Raw genomic sequence first — 21,168 nt, forward strand, 5'->3', positions numbered from 1 at the left:
CCACACACAGGAGTAGGGTATTACACCACAACGGTGGCCCGAACCTGTATAAATCTTATGTCTCTTGTGTTGTTCATCGATCTAGCTTAGGGATCGCGGCGAGGTTGAGGGCGTCATTCAGTAGGAGTAGATCTTCGTGCACACCCCAGTGTTCAAACCTTAAGGGTTTTGCCGGAACCCGATATCCGACAGAATCGAGGACAAACTGGAGAAGGTCAAGGCCATAGAAGACATGAGCACTCCGCAGACGCTCAAGGAGATGCAAAAGCTGGCGGGCTGCGTGAGCTCGCTTGGGCGATTCATCTCCAAGCTGGGGGAACGCACCCTCCCGTTCTTCAAGTTGATGAAGAGGAAGGGGCCGTTCGAGTGGACCCCTAAAGCTGATGGGGCCTTTCAAGACCTCAAGAGATACCTTGCCAGTCCACTGGTGATGGTGGCACCGTGCCCTCTCGAGCCCTTGGTGTCTACTTGGCTGCCACCCCTCACTCCGCAGTGCAGCTTTTGAGGCGCTAAGAGAAGAGCGCTCGATCAGGGACCTTCAGCATGGCGCCCGCTCACCAAGCGAGGCACAACAGCCTCTGGATGGTGCTCATGAGGCTTCAGTTGACCCGAAAGCCAATACCCCTCCTGAGGTTGAAGCCAACCATCAATTCGGAGGGGCTCCTCAGGCCAGAGGCTAATGAGGTTGCGGCTGATGCGGCGACTGACGCAACGACTGATGAGACACCTAAAGGTCAGTACTCCCATGAGACACAAGACTTCACCAACACCTCCTCCCTCGTCGAGCATCCGGTCTACTTTGTCAGCATGGGGCTACAGGAGGCACTTGCACGTTACCCCATGCCCCAAAAGCTCTTGCTCGCGCTCCTCGTCGCCTCCTGGAAGCTGCCCCACTACTTCTAGGGCCACCCCCATCAAGGTCGTTTCACCTTACCCACTGGAGAGTGTACTCCGGAGTCCTAACGCCGCCGGGCGGCTCGTAGAATGGAACATCGAGCTTCAGGCATTCCATCTCAAGTTCAGCACCACCATGGTCATAAAGGGCGCGACCATCGCAGATTTCATGGCAGAGTGGACCAACGTCCCTAACCATGGAATATGCGAGGATTGCTCCCTCCTTCCTGAAGACGATGCGCCAGACGGGTGGATTATGTACTTCGACAGCGCATTCTCATGGCAAGCCGCGGGGCTGGGGCTGTCTTCATCTCTCCCGCCAAGGACAAGCTCTTCTATTCTGTGCAACTCTGCTTCCTGCAGGGCGAGAAGGTCTCCAACAACATCGCGGAATGCGAAGCCCTAGTTGCCGGCGTCAGGGTCGCAGCGGTGCTCGGAGTGAAGCACATCACAATCAGGGGCGATTCTCAGCTGTCAACTTCTCAAACAAAGAGTACACACCAAAGGACGAGCACATGGAGGCATACCTGGAGGAGGTACACAAAATGGAGAAATGGTTCTTGGGCTTTGAATTTCAGCACGTGCCGCAAGGCACGAACAAGGAGGCGGATAACATCGCCAAGAGGGCATCCAGATGGCTACCTCAGGAGCCAGGGGTGTTTGAAGAATGGCTCTTCAAGCCATCGGCGGCTCCCGCCACCGTGGCACCAGCACCACCTCAGGAGGACCTACCCCAAGCACCAGCAACAGGCGCCCTGGCCTGCGGCCCATCCTTAGGGGCCTGCTTGCTCCTCGCGCTCGAGCCTCAGGAGGGGTGCTAGACCGAGGTATTCAAGACGTACCTGCTCCAGGGACCCTACCGGAGAAGGAAGAGGATGCAGAGCGCATGGCTCGCCTGGCCACCGTGTATTGCATCCGGGACGGTGAGCTGTACCGCAAAAGGCCCAATGATGTTTCTTTACAATGCATCACCAGGGAGCAGGGGCTCGAGCTACTGGCAGACATACATGGTGGGGACTACGGACACCACTCTTCACCATGCACTCTCGTGGGCAAGGCGTTCCGCAGTTGGTTCTATTGGCCCACGGCACTCAACAATGCCACCGAGCTGGTGCGCTCATGCGAGGCCTGCCAGTTCCACGCCAAGAAGATCCACCAGCCTGCCCAGGGCCGCCAAACTATCCCACTCACATGGTCGTTCGTGGTCTAGGGGTTGGACATCTTGGGGCCATTTCCTCGAGCGCCAGGGGGCTACGGCTACCTCTACGTCGCCATCGACAAGTTTACCAAGTGGGCGGAAGTAGAAGTCGTCCGCACCATCCCAGCCGGATCGGCTGTCAAGTTCATCACGGGCCTCATAAGCCGGTTCAGGGTTCCTAACCTCATCATCACCGACAACGACTCGTAGTTCACTAGCAACCTTTTCAAAACATATTGTGCTAACCTTGTAACATAGATATGCTATGCCTCAGTTGTGCATCACAGGAGCAACGGCCAGGCCGAGCGTGCCAACGCAGAAGTCTTGAGAGGCCTCAAGGCAAGGACCTTCAAGAAGAAGCTTGGGGCCTGCGGTAGGGGTTGCCTCGACGATCTCTAGTCCGTGTTGTGGTCCATCCGCACCACCGTGACCAAGCCGACGGGCGAGACGCCATTCTTCCTCGTCTACGAAGCTCAAGAGGTTCTCCCACACGAGGTCAAGCATGGCTCCACGTGGATCTCGGCGTTCGACGAGGCACGTCAGGACGCAAAGTGGGGGATGGATCTCGTGCTGAGGTAGGAATGCTGCCATCAAGCCTCACTCCGAGCGGCAAGGTACCAGTCGGCTCTACGGTGGTATCACTGCCGCAGCGTCCTCCCTAGGACGTAGGATGTGGGAGATCTCATCCTGAGGCCGGTGCTCTTCAGGGAGGGGTTGCACAAGCACTTCTCCATATGGGAGGGCCCGATTAGGATTGCCCGTGTCTCCAAGCCTAGCGTCGCGCGCCTGGAGATACCAGACGGGATCCCTATCCAGAACGCATGGAACATCCCGCACCTCCTGAAGTTCTACCCATGAAGCAAGGCTCCAACCTGTGAAGGTCTCCGCTCATGACACTCTCACGTAATAATGAGTGGGGTTGTACACACCCCGGAGTATACTGGTAGCCTCACGAGGGCTCCCTCCCACGTCCTAGTGGCAGCATTTAGCTCCTCGCTGGTGAAAAGACTAGACTAGGTGCCGGACGCGGCTGTTCATTTGCTTTTCGCCGTAGATTCGCAATCTTTTAGTGATCTTTAATGGAAGTTGTAGTTCTCATGCTTTTGTTCACCAAGGGATTTTGTCCCCTCTCGCTTCATTCTTTCTTAGCCTGGGCCAGGAAGGTGTGGCAGTTGCCCGTCGCTCTTCCTTGTGCGCCTCGCGAGTGAGGGCTAGGCAGGTGTGTGCGCACGGGCCCGCCCTTGCAAAGGCACACCTCGCCGAACCCCATTGCCCCAGTGCTTCCGTTGCCCCAGTGCTTCCGTTGCCCCAGTGCTTCGGCCTTATCCTCGCGAAGAGCCCTTGATCAAGCTCATGGGCATCAGCACCCCCTCATGTACGTGCCACTTGGACAGCGCGACGCGCTGCATTAAGCCGCAGCTAAAACCTATGACAGGGGGCTCGCGCAAGGAGGAATGAGGTGCTCATTACATTTTCTTCCTCTTTAACCACCCCTGCAGCAGATCTACAACGTCTCCCGATGCCTTGAAGCCTCCCTCAATGCCATGAAACAGCCTCTAACTGTTCACCATCCAAGAAAACCATTGTTCAGCTATGTTGCCGCTTTGCTCAGCCCCTCTTATAGCATTGTTAGTTGCAGGTGCAGTTGCAGGTTATTCCATGTCAGGACATGGATATCATGGGATATCACAATATCTCTTATTCAATTAATGCATCTATATACTTGGTAAAGGGTGGAAGGCTCGGCCTTTTGCCTGGTGTTTTGTTCCGCTCTTGCCACCCTCGTTTCCGTCATACCAGTGTTATGTACCTTGAATTTTGTGTTCCTAATGCAGTCAGGGTTTATGAGCCCCCCTTGACAGTTTGCTTTGAATAAAACTCTTCCAGCAAGGCCCAACTTTGGTTTTACCATTTGCTAAATAATAACTAAAACTTGCATAGGGACCGCTAGCCCCCAAGGACTCTGAATTAACAACCCGGGCCTGCGGGGCCACCACAAGGAAACTCAAGGATTGGTTTTACTCGTAGCTTGTCCTATCTGATCATGTCCTTAGACGAGATACGCGCGACTACTATCATGGTGTCGGCATGTCGGGAGGTCTTGCTGGTTTTGTTTTACCATTGTTGAAATGTCTTGTTACCGATATTCCGAGCTTGATCGGGTTATTCCAGGAGGAGGATTTTCCTTCGTTGATCGTGAGAGTTTGTGATGGACTAAGTTGGGACACCCCTACAGAATTCATCTTTTCGAGAGCCATGCCCGCGGTTATGTGGCAGATGGAAATTTTTAATATCTGGTTGTAGAGAACTTGACACCAGATCCAAAATGAAATACACCAACCGTGTGTGTAACTGTGACCGTCTCTTTTCGAGTGAGTTTGAGCAGCGAACACGGTGGGGTCATGTTCGACTCGTAAGTAGTTTCGGATCACTTTTTGATCATTACTAGTTTGCGACCATTAGGCGTAATTTCTCTTCTTATTCTTGTACTCTTAAGTTAGCCACCATATAAATGCTTAGTGCTGCTGCAATATCACCACTTATCCATTCCATACCCATTAAGCTTTGCAAGTCTTGATACCCATGGTAATGGGATTGCTGAGTCCTCGTGGCTCATAGATTACTACAACAACAGTTGCAGGTACAGGTAATGTGATGATCTGACATGAGAGCGGTGCTTGATTGTTTTTGAGTTCTTCTGCTTCTTCTTCTTCAGTTCAGGGATAGGTTCCTGGTCAGCAGCCTGGGCTAGCAGGGTGGATGTTGTTTATATTTTTCGTTTATGTTCATCCGTAGTCGGATGCCTCTCTTCTGTATGATGTTTGATGGATTCATGTGGCAATTCTATGCCTTTGTATGTATCCCCAACTATTATGTAATGGTATGATGTAATGATATCCACCTTGCAAAGCGTCTTCAATATGCGGCTCTATCCTTGGTGGGGCCTTTGAGTTCCTCTCGGATAGGATCGTATATTGGGCGTGACATATTTGTTCCAAAATACCTAGAAAAATCAAATAATGTATAAGAAAGACAAAATGAACCCTGAATAATTTCATATTTTAGCATGACACACCAATTGTTGCTTATTGCCTCTGTAAAATAAATCAAGGCAGGAAGAGGCAGTGTATGTTGTTTTCACACACAGAGGTGACACGCTCCCTCTTGGAACCATCGGGCTTCTTGAGAGAAGCCACTGTTTGTAAGAAGCTTATACCAAAACTTGTCCCAAATCGGATACATTTTTTACCACAACATGTTGGTGCCATGACATGACACCACGACAAGTTTCATGATTTTTAGGCAAGTTTTGGATTTACAGGAATTTTAAAACCAAGTTTGTCAATGTTTCTGGCCAAGCCCCGATGCCCAGATGTTTGAAATTCATTCCCATTTCTTGCATGAGACCTAAACATTCACCCAAGGACACATATATGATTTTTCAACCCGGTTTGGTGCACTGTGGCATGTGCATGTAGTTCAAATTTGATTTATGCACATTAAATACCTAAAAACTCAAATAATGTATAAAAAGGCCAAACGAACCCTGAATAATTCCAAATTGTAACACAACACTCCTATAGTTCCATGATGCCTCTATAAAATAAATCAAGGTAGGAAGAGGCATCGTATCTCATTCCCCACACAAACATGGCACGTTACCTCTCGGAACCATGAGGCTTCTTGAGAGAGGCTCTGGTTTGAAAGAAGTTTGTACCAAAACTTGCCCTAAATCGGACAATTTTTTACCATAGCTTGTTAGTGCCATGTCACAACACCATGCCAAGTTTCATGATTTTCAGGCGAGTTTTCGGTTTATAGGAATTTTAAAACCAAGTTTTTCAATGTTTAAGGCTAAGCCACAACGCTCGAATGTTTGAAATATATTCTCATTTCTTGCATGAGACCTAAAGATTCACCTAAGGACATGTATATGATTTTTCAACCCATTTTAGTGCACTGAGCATGTGCTTGTAGTTCAAATTTGAATTATGCACATTAAATGACTATAAACTCAAATTATATATAAAAAGGCCACACGAACCCTAAATAATTCCAAATTTTAGCACGACACTCTTATAGTTTTTGTTGCCCGTGTAAAATAAATCAAGGCAGGAAGAGGCAGTGTATATCATTTCACACACTTAACAGACACGTTCCCTCTCGGAACCATGAGGCTTTTTGAGAGAATCTCCGGTTTGTGATAAGTTTATACCAAAATTTGTCCCGGATTGGACATTTTTTTACCACAGCATGTTGGTTCCATGTCATAACACGATGCCAAGTTTCATTATTTTCAAGCGAGTTTTGGATTTACAATAATTTTAAAACCAAGTTTCTCAATGTTTACGGTCGAGCCACGACGGCCAAATGTTTGAAATTCATTCCCATTCCTCGCGTGGGTCCTAAACATTCACCCAAGGACACATATATGATTTTTAACCCATTTTGGTGCATTGGAGCATGTGCATGTAGTTTAAATTTTAATTATGCACATTAAATGCCTAGAAACTCAATTAATGTATAAAAAAGGTCAAGCGAATCCTGAATAATTCCAAATTTTATCGCGACACTCATATAGTTGCAGTATCATTGTAGATTAATGTTCTAGCAATTCAAACACCGTACTTTCCCACCGTAACCCCATTTTGTCTTTCAAATCAGAATGCAAAAATCAACTCTACCACAAACAGTTTACAAGCAACAATCGTGTGGGATGGAGTGTAAAATATCTTGGAGCACCCTCATTTATGGCTTATGTCGGAAGCTTTGTCGGCTACAGTCCATAGCCCGCGCATCAACCACACTTGCACGGTAGTTTTACGCTGCACCGAGCAAAAAAGTTTGGCAACCACGGAAATATCTAGCTCCACCCCCCCCCCCAACCAAAAGCCACATTTTCACTATTTCCTCCTTCCTTTCCAAGTTCAAACCTACATTGCTTGCTTGCAGCTCCGCCTCGTCGCTGGTGACGATCTTTCCTGCTGCGCAGCCTCGTCGATATAGTCAGGTAATCCACACCCCACCCCCATCCTCCTCCTCCTTCTCCGTCCCACATGCCCTGGCCGCCTGAGAGACACCATCCACCCAAATCACTACCTCATCCTCCAAATAAGCACCGCCTGTAGCCATTTTGCACGCAGCATAGCCAAGAACTCAATGAGCATCAAGTAACATAGAAGCAAATCAAGGCCGCACACGCGACTGAGGTCGCGATGGCTGCCATGCATGCGGACCGCTAGATCTTGGAGGAAAAACTCGTCGTCGAGGCCACCATGGACACCTTGCACGCAGACGTCGCCACGCGGATGGCTGCTTTTAAGCGGAAGTTCGTGATGTTTTCTCGCGGCCACCGTCGGTGTCTTCTATTGAATTGTCCTCTGTTTTGTTAATATGCAATTTGATCTTCTGAAATGTGATGTTCAATTAGCAGTTTGATTCAACGATTGTGATATTTCCTATTAGCCATTAAGCATGCTTTGTTTGGTTAACTATCTGATCTTCTAATATATGTTCTATTCTGTAATGTGGTGCTCAGTTAATTGTTCGGTTCACTAGTGGACCCGTTGCGCCAAATGGCGTAAAGACCCGTTGAATCCGTGTACAAATTGGAAATAAAATCCATGGTTTAGTTGATTATTAGTTGTGGCCAATCACATACGTAATAAAAAAGGAATAGTGGCTTGTGGGGCGTACACATACATTTAAATTTGGCAGCACAAAGTTCCATAGAATGCACGTTAAGAATTTAGATCCCCATGCATACAAAAAAAATACTCCTTATGTTCCATATAATATGTTGTTTTAGCTTTTTTCAACCAGCTCCAAAAACAGGCAAAATGACATGTTTACCCCTATTCCAAAATACAAAGCGATACAAGGAAAGATTAGTCGCAGCCGAGGCAAAGAGGCATGGCGGGCCTCCAGTAGATCACCATCGCCGCCTACACCAGACTGCCTCCCCAAGCATCTCATCGCCTCTACCATGCCGTCACCCCCCTGCAGCAGCCCCCCTCCCCTCGTAGATCCTCGCCTCCAACAAAATTGGCAGCAGCAGATCGCTGACGTCGCCCCCATATTATTTACCTAGGTCGCCCAAGCTCTGCCCAATCTGTCCTTGTTTCAGTTCGCTGGCGCCGCCCCTGGATCGAGGTCGCCGGCAGCAGATCAAGCTTGCCATCCCATATGCCCGGAGTGTGTCCTCCACCACCTCCCAAACCGCCTTGCCCCTAACGCACTTCGATGCCGTCCAGTGGGAAAGGGAGAGGGAGAGCACAGAGCACGTCAGAGGTGCCGATGAGAGAGAGATAGAGAGGGAGAGAGAGAGAGAGCAGCAAGTAGCGACCAGCGAACGTGAGGGGGCAAGAGGGAGGTGCCCGAGAGAGTGGGGAAAGTGCGGAAGATGTTTGAACTGCGAAATTTTAAATTTTGTACTGAATTCTCTAAAACGACATATAATACGGAACGGAGGGAGTACATACGAATTAAGGAGGCCTTTTTTCTAAGGTAGTGGTTGTATCAATTTTTGTATGTGTGTGTTTGAAAAAAAGAAGACTATTTCTATGTCACCTAGACACATGTTTGTTTTGAAGTAGTCATATGGCAGTTCGTCCGGCCAACAAAGCGTTGTTTTGGGCTCGCCCGTTTGGAGCAGAATATAAAGCAGCAGGGTATCGACCGACGCATTCATCTGTACTTTCTTGGACAGTTCTATTCGGTCAGAGGTGAACTATTTTGCGCTCATGTCTCGGTAAAACTGGTGAGATTTACAGTTATAATTCCAGGTTGTAAATTACAACATTGATCAATGAAAGTTACAGTTATAAAAGATTTGGAAATACAAGAGAACACTTATGTAAGAACCATGCAAGAGTGCAAATTACATCTTTGAACTAAGAAAGTTATAGTTTAGAAACTAATGGAAATATATATAACAACACTTACGTACGAACCGCTCAAGTTACAGTAGAAGGAAAGTCCAAACTGGAATTACATATTGGATGAAGAAAGTTACAATTCCGATGGAACTGAAAATACAGTTGCTCAAGCTATAGTGCAAAAAAAATCCAAAGTGTAAATTACAACAATGGTCTAGTAAACTTACAACTTTGTAAATACTCCAGTAGTAAACTGAATCATACCAAATTATTCTATCTAGAGATCATTCTGAATATTTAAACTGGAAATCACTCAGAATATTCAAAGCATCAAAACTAAATCACACTGAGAAAACATGATTGCATATTAGAGCAATTTCCAGTACCATTAACGCTGCCAATCTAGACAACATCTATAGCTGACAATTCAGAGTGAAGCACAGAGACAAAAATGGTCAGAGAGACATAGACAAATGCAAAATACTATTGAAAAGGAATGATGTTACCAATAAGGACATGGATCAGGGCCAGGGTAAGCAATGGAGCTACAACCTTGAAACTGGAAAAAATAGCACACATACATATCCCACTGTATAAGTTATAAAAAGTCAAAAGAAACCTTTAAAAAATCACTAACGTCGGAAACAATCAAGAGACAAGGGAAGACATAAAAATACACTGGCATTAGTTGCATACATGGAGTTGAACCAAAATAAAGCTAGTGCATGGCATATGGTGAGAGCCAAGCGAGCACGCATACATTGTTTGAATTTGTAATGGCACACACGCTCCAAGAACAGAACATGTGAGGAACCTAGTAGCATCAACCAGTTCCAACACCACCCTACACCTCAAATCTACATGCCCAAATTTAGCACGCACTTCACAGGGGAGTGTATGATGTCAAAAAACACCTGCACACACACCCAGGTACACTGGTACAACCACAATGTGACTTGGAGAAAAAAATCTTGACTGCATGTTAGATGTACAGACTAATTGTGCAAACTAATCCTAATACCTAATTTATCTCATCAACCACTTAGATGTACAGGTATCACAACTCAAAGTGCAACACATCCTATAGCAGCAACATCAAATATCAAAATGCACTGCATCTCAGACTATCAATCCTTCATAAAATAAACAAAAGCCCATTCAACCTGGTTGTAGTTTCAAACAATCACATGGAAAATTCCGCCTACACACCTAAACTAAACCAGCAAGTTATGGTAATGCCCTAGAAAAATAATTTATAGAAGCAACATAAAGCTGAGGAGAAGGTAGATGGCAAGGCATCGAAACTCAAAATAGGTTATAGCACAAAAGATTTGTTTATTCCAGAAATATAAGTGGGCATCTGATGAGAGGAAAATACACTCTCCTAAGGGAAGTAGAACATCTCATAATCTTCACCTAACATGCACAAAACAAAGATCAGCCATGTAGTTTTACTGCCTGGTAGGTTATCAGTTTTACTTTCCTTGTCTAGCAAAGAGGAGACACAGTTTGCTGGTAGTATAGCTTCATTCCTAAATCCTTGGAAAATAGAATCAGGTGCAACATTTATACACCACTGTCTAATATCAGTTAATGGGAAGAGAAGTAATTGAACTAATGAGCACATAAATTGTCAAATCAACCTCCACAACATCGTGTGCAGAAAAATTTACAAAAGGAAAGGGTAATCACTTCTTTTATCATACCAAAGGTATATCAATTAAGTTTCATTTGCAGACAATAGAAAAAACCTTAATCCAACTGAAAGATGGACGATCCAAAAATAATGATGAACATTAGCTCTATTGACTTGTGTAGTCCAGTGATAGAAAAAGTACCTAATTCAATATTACATGTATATGGCCTTGCGATTCTTAGGCTTTGTGAAGAACTGGACAGTTGACTCAGCCCAATGGTTAGTGAAACACCAGAGACGAAGAGAATCTGACATGAAATACATGATAATTAAGAAGGAATAGGTTAGAATAAAGTATAAATAAACCAGGAGGATGATTCTTACATTGACCATTGCGAGGAACCCCTTGTCAAGCAGCATGAGGATCCTAAACGAGAAGATGACTCCAAACCTAGTCAAGCCCAGCCTGATCTCTGTTGGAAAATGTGAAACAATTTGAGCAAGAGTTCAGAGATGCAAGTTCATTGTACAAAACAAGTGTCACTTAGTTAAACTAAACATCCAACATGCATAGTTAGAAACTGTTAGATGGTTTCTCTTGGCTAGAAATAGTTTTGGGTGAGTTCAAAAGTAATTTTAGCAACTATTAGATGGTCCCTCCTGATTATATCTTGCTGGAAATTTGTACAACAACCAATGAACAAACAGTAAAACACCGAATAGCACGAGTAATTCTTATCCTGAACAGATCTCATTCACGTAAGAGCTAAGCATGAACAGATCTACACTATAGCTATATGAAGTGAGGTCCTGTGAATAATACCTAGAGGAAGCAATTCTTATTCCATCCAGCCATTCATCCAACGCAGCATGATGGATCATGTCCATAACTGCCATTGTATGAACTGCATTTTCTTGCATTAAATATAGACTAAGAGTTGGACAAATCTGCTCCGTGTACAACATAGAGATAGATTAGGGAACAGAGAGGGCACAAAAAGGAATGGGGTAGTACCTGCGCTTGGAGGGGAGGCTAACCTCACTAGCGTCCAGCCATGGTGGTGAGGATGAGCTTTAGGAGGAGCACGTCGACAACGGCCGTCTTGACCAAAAGAACAACAATGGTGATAGATCTGGCGACCTTGGCCTGCCATTGTCAACACCTACCACCTCGTCCTTGTCGGGTGGGGAGATCGAGCTGCGGAGCTGCTCGTGTAGGCCCAGGGCGACTGGATTCTGGGCATGAAGCTCCCTTCCTCCTCTCTGCTACCCATGGCCCCGCCTGCGTCGGGCTGCGACAACAGAGGAAGGGATGAGAGATGGAGATATGGACGAGCCTAGCGGGATCTGACGTGGGAGGATGTGGGAGGAAAAGAGACAGGGGAGGAAGGGTGCAGCGGCTGTGGCGGGTGACGAGCGAGGGAGGAAGGGCACGGGAGGGCATTGGGGAAAATTATCCCAGGGGCGACGTGCAAGAGGACAAGCGGTTCGAGATCGTCGCACGTCCCATTGTTTTCGCCTTTCTTCAACCACCACGCGTAGCAACCGGACATGTTGACTTTCACCAGGATCTAATTCACCCACGAAGAATCAGCCGAACCTCATTCAAGCAAGGCCACAAGTCATCCAGACATGAAAAATAAGCATTGGTCAAACTTATTACCACACAGTCAACCGATCCTATGGTCAGCAGAGAAAGTTAAAGCCCATCCGACGACCATGGATGATGCGCACGGGAGGAGCTCCATGGAGGAGGGTCGGCTAGCATCCTTATAGGTTTAAATTGTTGTGTTGTCCAGTTAACTGTTTGGTACAATTCTGCAATGTGATGTTCATTTGTTGTGGGTCTAATTTTCAATTGTTATGCATGTGAGAAACAAATCAGATTTGGTTTTACAAAATACATGAGAAACATATACAATTTCTATATTTCCAAGTTGATTAGCATGCTTTGTTTGGTTAACTGACTTTTCCATGCAGCTCGAATTAATCTGTTGGATCTGCAATTTGTTTATTTTTCAGTAACATATTCTATTGATCCCATACCAACTCTCACATAACCTGATCAATATCTATCTTATATGTGTTGTAGGAAAACAATGGGAGGCGCTGATGAGGTTTACCATCGAGGTTTGCACATGCATGGTCCTACGTCCAACAACACATTATTCCGTAATTGCAGGAACCGTTCTAATATTTAGATTTTTAACTATTTGATCCTGCACATGTAGGTCCTACTATCAAAGGATTAGATCCACTGTTCGACCCATTTTGCATATGGATAAATGAGATGTCCATGAATATTAGTTGAGTCAACAAACTTAGAAAGATGTTAGGATAAAGAAGCTAGCAACGAATAACAGCAAGATCTTTGTTTGCACAATGAATAAGACATCTATCAACTATAGGATGGTACTAACTCTTTTACCTTGTTTTTTCCTTTGGCACCATGTCAAAATTTAGAATAGATATTTATGGATATCTTTGTTTCCACTCCTTTACAATGTAGTTCACCAATGATTACCTCTAGGACCACCAGCACGGTCAAGAGTTGAGGAAGCTATTCATTCAACACCCACGGTACAATATTGAAGTCTTCCTCAAGAGGATGGAGGTTGGGAGGGCAATTATCCACAGCCACTGGCCTAAAGTTGCAAGGACATTCAACATCACTGAAGGCTCAATATTCGCCTTCCGCTTCAGCAGTTTTCCAGATGAGATTCATCTGTCTATTTGCTGTGTGTGATGTTATTTCGAAAGGTTTTAGGCATTGCGATGAAACTTGGTGTTGTTGTGTAATGGCGTACCTAGCTATATGCCTATATGGTGTAACTGAGTACTGAAGCTATTTGATGTAATTCAATTATGAAGTGAAGGTTTTTGTAATACGGATATGACATATATGGTGTGTTTGATATGAAATGTTAATTTGATTACTAAATGGATTATCAATAATAGGCCAGTTAGCCTGATTATTGGGGTTTTCTATTGCATACGGTTTCTCAGACAACACCGTGGGTGATGAACTCAAACAAACCCACACGGTTTTTAGAACAATGTGGCGTGTTGGATCAATGAACAATCACACACAACTTCCTCCTAACAAATGTTTGCGTTAGGACACCTTCCACAAACATTTCCACATAAAAAATCGTGTGTGATATACATACGAATGGAAATATTTTCCTGGGATTGACTGTGTGGGATATACGTACAAACAGAAACGATTGGTCATGTATAATTGTCTCTGATGGCTAGCCCGATCGCCCACGAGCTCCTTTTGCTCCGCATGTGTGATCGGAGGACCTATCGCCGACGGTTTCTGGGTCATGTGGGAAGGACGCCCCCTCCCCTATTGCACACACAGGCAAGGTGACGGTTTAAAACTCTGTCGCAGAAAGGGTTTAAAACCATTTGTATAGCACGTCTGTGCATCAGTGGATGCATCATGTCGAGGTAGCTTCCACACTAAAGATCATTAAGGATATCATCCTCACCAAGTTTGGAGTACCTAAAGTTCTTATTACTGATTGTGGACCTCATTTTATACAAGGTATCTTTAGGAGGATCCTCTATAAGTATGGGGTAACTCACCACATAGCATCGGCATATCATCCACAGATGAGTGGTTTTGTCGAGGTATAAAATCATGAGGTAAACACTATTATAGAAGACGGTGCAGAAATCAAAGAAGGACTGGGCTAGGAAGTTGAATGAAACCTTGTGGGCATATTGAAATACCTACAAGAATCCCATGGGTACGTCACCATATAAAATGGTATACGGTAAGGTATATCATTTACCCTTAGATCGAGAGCATAAAGCTTATTGGGTTGTCAATATAAACTTTGACCTCAAGGAAGCAGGGAGAAGAGGTTGTTAGATATGCATGCTTTAGGGAAGCTTAGAAATGAGGCTTATGAAAGTTCCCGTCTTTTCAAAGAAAAGGTAAAGAAATGGCATGATAGAAAAATATTGAAACAAAAATTTAATGCAGGGGCCAAAATCCTTTCAGTTAACTAACTGAAAGGATAGAAAGATACTTCATGGATTGTGAATGGCCAACGTCTGAAGCTCTACCTTGCCGATAAAGAGCAAGAGGACGAAGAGTTAAATTTAGTAACTCGTTAAGAAGCTGAAATGCTATAGAGACAAGGTAAACTATATTGAACTAGTTTTTTATTGCAATTTTAATTAGAGCCTTTATATTTGCTAGAAGCTTTTAAAGCTTTCATTGGAAATATCTGTTTTAAACTGGAGGTTGAAATCTATGATGTTGTTGCCTATTGGAGGTCTTTCAAACTAACTTTGCGGGATAGAAATAAAACTTTTGAAGAGAAAGCAATGGGAGCCAACACAGGAGTCAACTGCGTCTGGTACAAGCGTGTACGCTCATACCAGTGGTCGTACTTCCCCTCAACACCGACAGCTATTCCAACAAAACAATCAATAGCGTCTAGTACGACCGCATGCGGTCATACAAGGAGTCATACTGCACTTTGAAGCCGATTTATAGAAAGTCTCTGAAGCTAAGACGACCTGTGGTACAAGCGGAGGCATTTGTACTAGCGGTTGTACCCTTCAGTTCCTCTGACGACAGGTTTGCCGCAAGAGAGAGAGAGAGAGAGAGAGAGAGAGTGGGCCACGACAATGATGGTACGAGTACCGATGGTCATCCATTATTTTGTTGGCCCAATTCTTTCACGGTTTTATTTTGATTTCTTTCTAACTTCTTCTCTAAGATTGATCTCAAGATTTTTAGTGTTCATAACCATTGTAAAAGGCTAAGGGTCACACCCCTTAGCCCAGTATCAATCTAATCTATTTCCTTTGGTTGCATGTCTCCTTCTCCCAAAAATCTCATTACAGGATGAAGAAAATGGCAGCCGACATGAATGATGGATCGCACTCAACACCTTCCTTAACCTTTGTCCGCATCATCCCCATCCCTAACTTGTAGGAGGTGGTTCCAGCTAGTTGGAAGGACCTCAGGAAGATGAATCTCAAGGAAGAGTCATATCCGAAGGTGGAGGCAGGCAAGAAGAAGATCATTGTAGAGAATGAGGAAAAAACTCAGGGGAAGAAGAAGAGGTCACCTTAGATGAGTATCCTCCTAATCCCTACCAATTCAATACTTGTCGATCTATTCCTCTATTTCCTCTTGGGCTTGCATAGAACGAGTGGGGGAAGGAACCATCGTCCCTAGAGGAGATAAAGGAAAATATTGAGGATCTTGCGGAAGTTTCTAAAGCTTGTGTGCATACCATCGGCAAAGGGATCGATGCTTATTGGCTGATGAGAAAATACCTTCAAGCTAGGGTCGATGGTCTCTTCCATAGGATTGGTCTCATGATTGATAATCTAAACCCGAATACTACACAACTTGATTTCTTGAGAAGGGTTGTTGATGAGCAGGAGAAGATGCTTAGGGGATCAAAGAACGCTTCAAGAACATCTCTATTGCTTGCGAAGATGCCAAGAAGGAAGCATAAAAACTAGGTACCAGGATCTCTCTGGCTTGATTGTAAGCTTGGGGGATCCTGGAGTACTTTGTATATTTACTTTCATGTCATTATTTATGCAAGTCAAGATTAGCTCAGTAATTGCCGTTAAAAGTTTGAACTCTTCATTTCCTTTTTGAGCAAGGGAGTACTGTCTTCCGATGAGCTATGCATATTTAGATGTTTTATGCCATTACCTTCCTTGGAAAGCATATGAGATGTTTCTTTTTTGCAATTGGTAGGGCATATTCACTAGTGAGATGATCATAAGTCTTCCACACACACCATTATTGATTGATTAGATAAGGAAAATAACTATATGTGCTAGTCCATCTATTTTCAATTATTAAAATCTGGAGCATAAAAGATTGAGACTTGCATCCAATCAAATAAATAATTAAGAGCAAATAGCCAAGGATAAAAATCTTCTAAAATCAACAAAAGTTTTAGTCAATACTGAAAGGAATATGTTTAGCATGCATGTCACATGAGAATGAAGTGTGAGATGGGCATATAAACATGTTTCAAGCATTGACAGAAAGTGATGAAAAATATTTGCAATAAAAGAGGGCTCCTTGCTATTTGCCTAGTTGAAATAAAAGATGGCCTACTATATAAAGGTGTATCTCGTTCATTAATGATTTAGGTAACAAGGTGTGGAAGCCTTAAAGATAATCCTAACAGTGGGGATGCACTACTAATTTTGTAATCTTTTCTCTTTTTGTTTCGATAACTTGTGATGGAATCATACTACTAAGTGTGTCTGCACCTCATAAAATCCAAACAACCTTGTTTTTAAAAGCTACGATGCTTGCTGGGGTACGAGCAAGGCTTAATCTTAGGGGAGTTGATGATCCAAATTGTGTGAAGTTTTTTACCTTTATTTTGTGCCGAAATTGTAGGCTTTGTGGAATTTTACTGCGTTCGCGCACTTCTTTTGTCGATTTCCCCCAGGATGTGTTCTTGAAAGTAAGTGGAGCACTCAGAAAAGAACTCTAGGGAATAATGATAAAATCACGTGAATTGATGTGATTAATAAGTACCATAAAAATGAGGCAATTTGGAGAAAGTTGGAGGTTGTGCAGTGCAATACGACAACAGGTACGAGCGCATGCGCTCATACCAGCCACCTCCGTGTCCTCTTCATCAACTACTTCCACCCCCGTGGAATTGGATAGGGGATCGGATGTATACGCACACTGGAAACTCATCCATTACAAAGTACCCTAGCCTCCAGAAGGCATTCGGAGAGGGAACTGGCAAGGAAATCTCCATCTACACCATCGCGTGCAAGGGGACAATAGTGCCAACCATCTCCATCATTCGTCGTCATCATCCCCCATACTCATCTTGTTCTAATAGCAAACCCTTTGTGGATTGCTATGTCTATTACTTATTTGATCCATCCATGTTTACCATCGCTACTCCCCTAATGTTACTCGTTCCTATGTACGAGTAAAACCCCTAGTTCTCAAAGATTTGGATGAACCTAGGTATGTTTAGAAGCTCAAAATGTTAATAAGGATATAATATCCTCTGTTGAATGTTTAGTTTAATAGCCTTTCTGCATGTTGTGAAGGGGCCTAGTCAGCATTTCCTCCGTAAGGCCACGAAGCATATTAATGTCGTTGTAAAGGTTAGGAAGTGACAGTAATTCGAGGTGACAGTAAAATCCTTCACTCCTCGCTTTTGGAATTGATAGGGGAATGACAGAGAACCCTTGGTGAGGTTGCGTCCATGAGGAAACCCTTAAGTACCATAGTTGTAACATGCAGGGGGATACAGTGGTGGCGTGTGCGGTAGGAAGTCTGCCTAGAGTAGAACGTATTTTGTTCCCGGATCCGCCCAGCTCAAACGTCAACAGTGGCTCAAGTATCCGGTTAGTACTATGACATAGCATAAGTAATAATAGACACATACCAATGGGAATTCCAGACTCCCTGAGAACGCCTTACTCCTCTGCTAGTTCCAAGTCATACCCGTTCCACTTCTCTCATTTATTTATGTTTATGTTATTACTTTTTGTTCACACTCTACTCAAACTATTATTTACATCCGCCCTCACTTTGCTCTGAGTCTATAATTATTTCCACGCACAATTCCATAAGTCACTACAATGGACGAATATCCAATTCATGTGCTCCCTATGGGATCGATACTCTTACTTCGGAAAATCTACAACTAAACCATGTGCACTAGCAGAAAATTGCCCATTACAATTGTACCTCCTTCGGCCCATGAGTCATATAGATTTCGGCCAATGGACCTTGATGTATACTACGCAACTTTATTCTTGTAGACTCATGTTGGGCCTCCAAGCGTAGAGTTTTGTAGGACGGTAGCAATTTTCCCTCAAGTGGATGACCTAAGGGTTATCAATCCATGGGAGGCGTCGGATGAAGATGGTCTCTCTCAAACAACCCTGCAACCAAATAATAAGAAGTCTCTTCTGTCCCAAACACACAAAATATAATAGAAAATTGTATAGGTGCACTAGTTTGGCGAAGAGATGGTGATAAAAGTGTAATATGGTTAGTAGATATTAATTTTTTAATATGAACAATAAAAAACAGCAAGGTGGCAATTGATAAAATGGAGCACAAATGGTATTGCAAAATGAGGCCTAGGGTACGTACTTTCGCTAGTGCAATCTCTCAACAATGTAATCTAATTGGATCATATAACCATCCCTCAACGTCTGATCAAGAATTACTTCAAAGTTCTTATCCGGCGGATAAAATAAGAAGAAATTGTTGTAGGGTACCAAACCACCTCAAAGCTATTCTTTCCGATCAATCTATCCTAGAGTATGTACTAAAATAACACCAAGCTATTATTTCCGATCGATCTAACCAAGAGTTCATACTAAAATAACACCATATGATACACATCAACCAACTCTAATGTCACCTAGAAACTCCAATGTCAATGCGAGTATCCATGAGTTGATTATGCGATGTGCATCAAACAATTTTAGATTCATAATACTCAATCCAACACAAAGAACCAGAAAGAGTGCCCCAAGATTTCTACCGGAGAAACAAAGACGAGAATATGCATCAACCCCTATGCATAGATTACCCCAATGTCAGCTCGAGAATCCACGAGTTGAGTGCCAAAACACATATCAAGTGATTCAATATGGTACCCCATTGTCACCACGGGTATTTGATACGTCTCCAATGTACCTGTAATTTTTATTGTTCCATGCTGTTATATTATCAATCTTCGATGTTTTACAATCATTTTATACCAACTTTATATCATTTTTTGGGAATAACCTATTGACATAGTGACCAGTGCCCAGTGCCAGTCGCAGAAAATCAATACCAAACGGAGTCCAAACGCAGTGAAACTTTTTTGTGATTTTTTCTGGACCAGAAGACACCTATTCGGCGAAAGAACTACTAGAGGGGGCTCCAATGGGATCTCAACCCATCTGGGTGCGCCTGGGGGCCCAGGCGCGCCCTGGTAGGTTGTTCCCACCTCGGCCGCCTCCCGCACCGCCTCTTTGCTCAATAAATACCCCAATGTTCCATAAACCCTAGGGGACTCGAGGAAAAACAATTCCCGCAGCCGCAAGTTCTAGAAACCACATATCCAATCTAGACACCATCATGGAGGGGTTCATCATCCTCATTGGTGCCTCTCCAATGATGCATGAGTAGTTTATTGTAGACCTATGGGTCCATAGTTAGTAGCTAGATGGCTTCCTCTCTCTCCTTTGATTCTCAATACAATGGTCTCTTGGAGATCTATTTGACGTAACTCTTTTTGCAGTGTGTTTGTTGGGATCCGATGAACTTTGAGTTTATGATCAGATCTATGTTTTCATCCATGAAAGTTATTTGAGTCTTTTGATCTCTTATATGCATGATTACAAATAGCCTCGCATTTCTTCTTTGAATCTTTGGTTTAGTTAGGCCAACTAGATCAATTTTTCTTGCCATGGGAAGAGGTGCTTTGTGATGGGTTCGATCTTACGGTGCTCAATCCTAGCGACAGAAGGGGAAATGACATGTATGTATCATTGCTATTAAGGATAACAAGATGGGGTCTATTCCTACATGAATAGATATTGTCTACATCATGTCATCGTTCTTCTTGCATTACTCCGTTCTTCCATGAAGTTAATACACTATATGTATGCTCGATAGCGGTCGATGTGTGGAGTAATAGTAGTAGATGCAAGCAGGAGTTGGTCTACTAATCTTGGATGTGATGCCTATATAATGATCATTGCCTAGATATCGTCATAATTATTTAAAGTTCTATCAATTGCCCAACAGTAAATTTTTTACCCACCGTATGTTATTTTTTTGAGAGAAGCCACTAGTGAAATCTACGGCCCCCGGGTCTATTTTCTCATCATATACTTTCGGATCTATATTGCTATTTACCTTTTTATTTATTTGCCACTTTTATTTTCAGACCTATATTATCAAAAACCCAAAAATACCTCGCTGAATTTTATTTGCTTCCATTTGCATCTATCAATCTACTATAATTTTATCTTGTGAACTTGACAATTTCTGGCACTGTTACCCGAAAGGGATTGACAACCCCTTTAACACATTGGGTTGTAAGTATTTGTTCTTTGTGTGCAGGTACCATTTACATAGTATTGCATGGTTCTCCTACTGGTTCGATAACCTTGGTCTCATCACTGAGGGAAATACCTACCATTGTTGTGTTGCATCATCCCTTCCTCTTTGGGGAAATACCGACGTAGTTCAAGCCACATCAAAAGGAATTTCTTGCGTCATTGTTGGGGATACATCATCAACATCTACCAGGTTCCTAATCACAAATCTCATCTCCTTCCAATTTACATTATTTGCCATTTTCCTCTTGTTTTCATCTCCCCCACTTCACAAAAATTTGCCATTTTATTCGCCCTCTTTTTCGTTCGCCTTTTTCTCGTCAGATCTCTTGTTTGCTATCTCTACTTGTGTTACCATGTACCTTCTATTTTCTTGCATCCTCGCTTGCTAAAAATCTGTTGATATGGATCCTCATCCACTTCCTAATCTTTTCAAGAGATCCAATTATGATGAACCC

General features: G+C 43.7%; 1 protein-coding gene across 5 annotated transcripts; it reads right to left on the reverse strand.

The window, feature by feature from the left end:
• Positions 1 to 9,059: 9,059 nt before the first annotated feature.
• LOC123091954 (uncharacterized) lies at positions 9,060 to 12,113 on the reverse strand. 5 transcript variants are annotated; one of them, XR_006443932.1, is made up of 4 exons: positions 11,645 to 12,113; positions 11,430 to 11,554; positions 10,991 to 11,079; positions 9,060 to 10,914 (listed from the first exon to the last, which is right to left on the reverse strand). XR_006443932.1 is itself a non-coding variant. In XM_044513583.1 (4 exons), the coding sequence occupies exons 1-4, from the start codon at positions 11,758 to 11,760 to the stop codon at positions 9,516 to 9,518; spliced, it is 348 nt and encodes a 115-aa protein (XP_044369518.1). In that variant the 5' UTR covers positions 11,761 to 12,113; the 3' UTR covers positions 9,060 to 9,515. The 5 variants fall into 5 exon arrangements, 1 of the variants encoding a protein (XP_044369518.1); XR_006443931.1 differs by having other exon boundaries at positions 11,430 to 11,511; positions 11,622 to 12,111; XR_006443933.1 differs by having other exon boundaries at positions 9,060 to 9,529; positions 10,809 to 10,914; positions 11,430 to 12,111.
• Positions 12,114 to 21,168: the final 9,055 nt, after the last annotated feature.

The sequence above is a fragment of the Triticum aestivum genome, chromosome 4B (assembly GCF_018294505.1).
Source record: "Triticum aestivum cultivar Chinese Spring chromosome 4B, IWGSC CS RefSeq v2.1, whole genome shotgun sequence".
NCBI lineage: Eukaryota > Viridiplantae > Streptophyta > Magnoliopsida > Poales > Poaceae > Triticum > Triticum aestivum.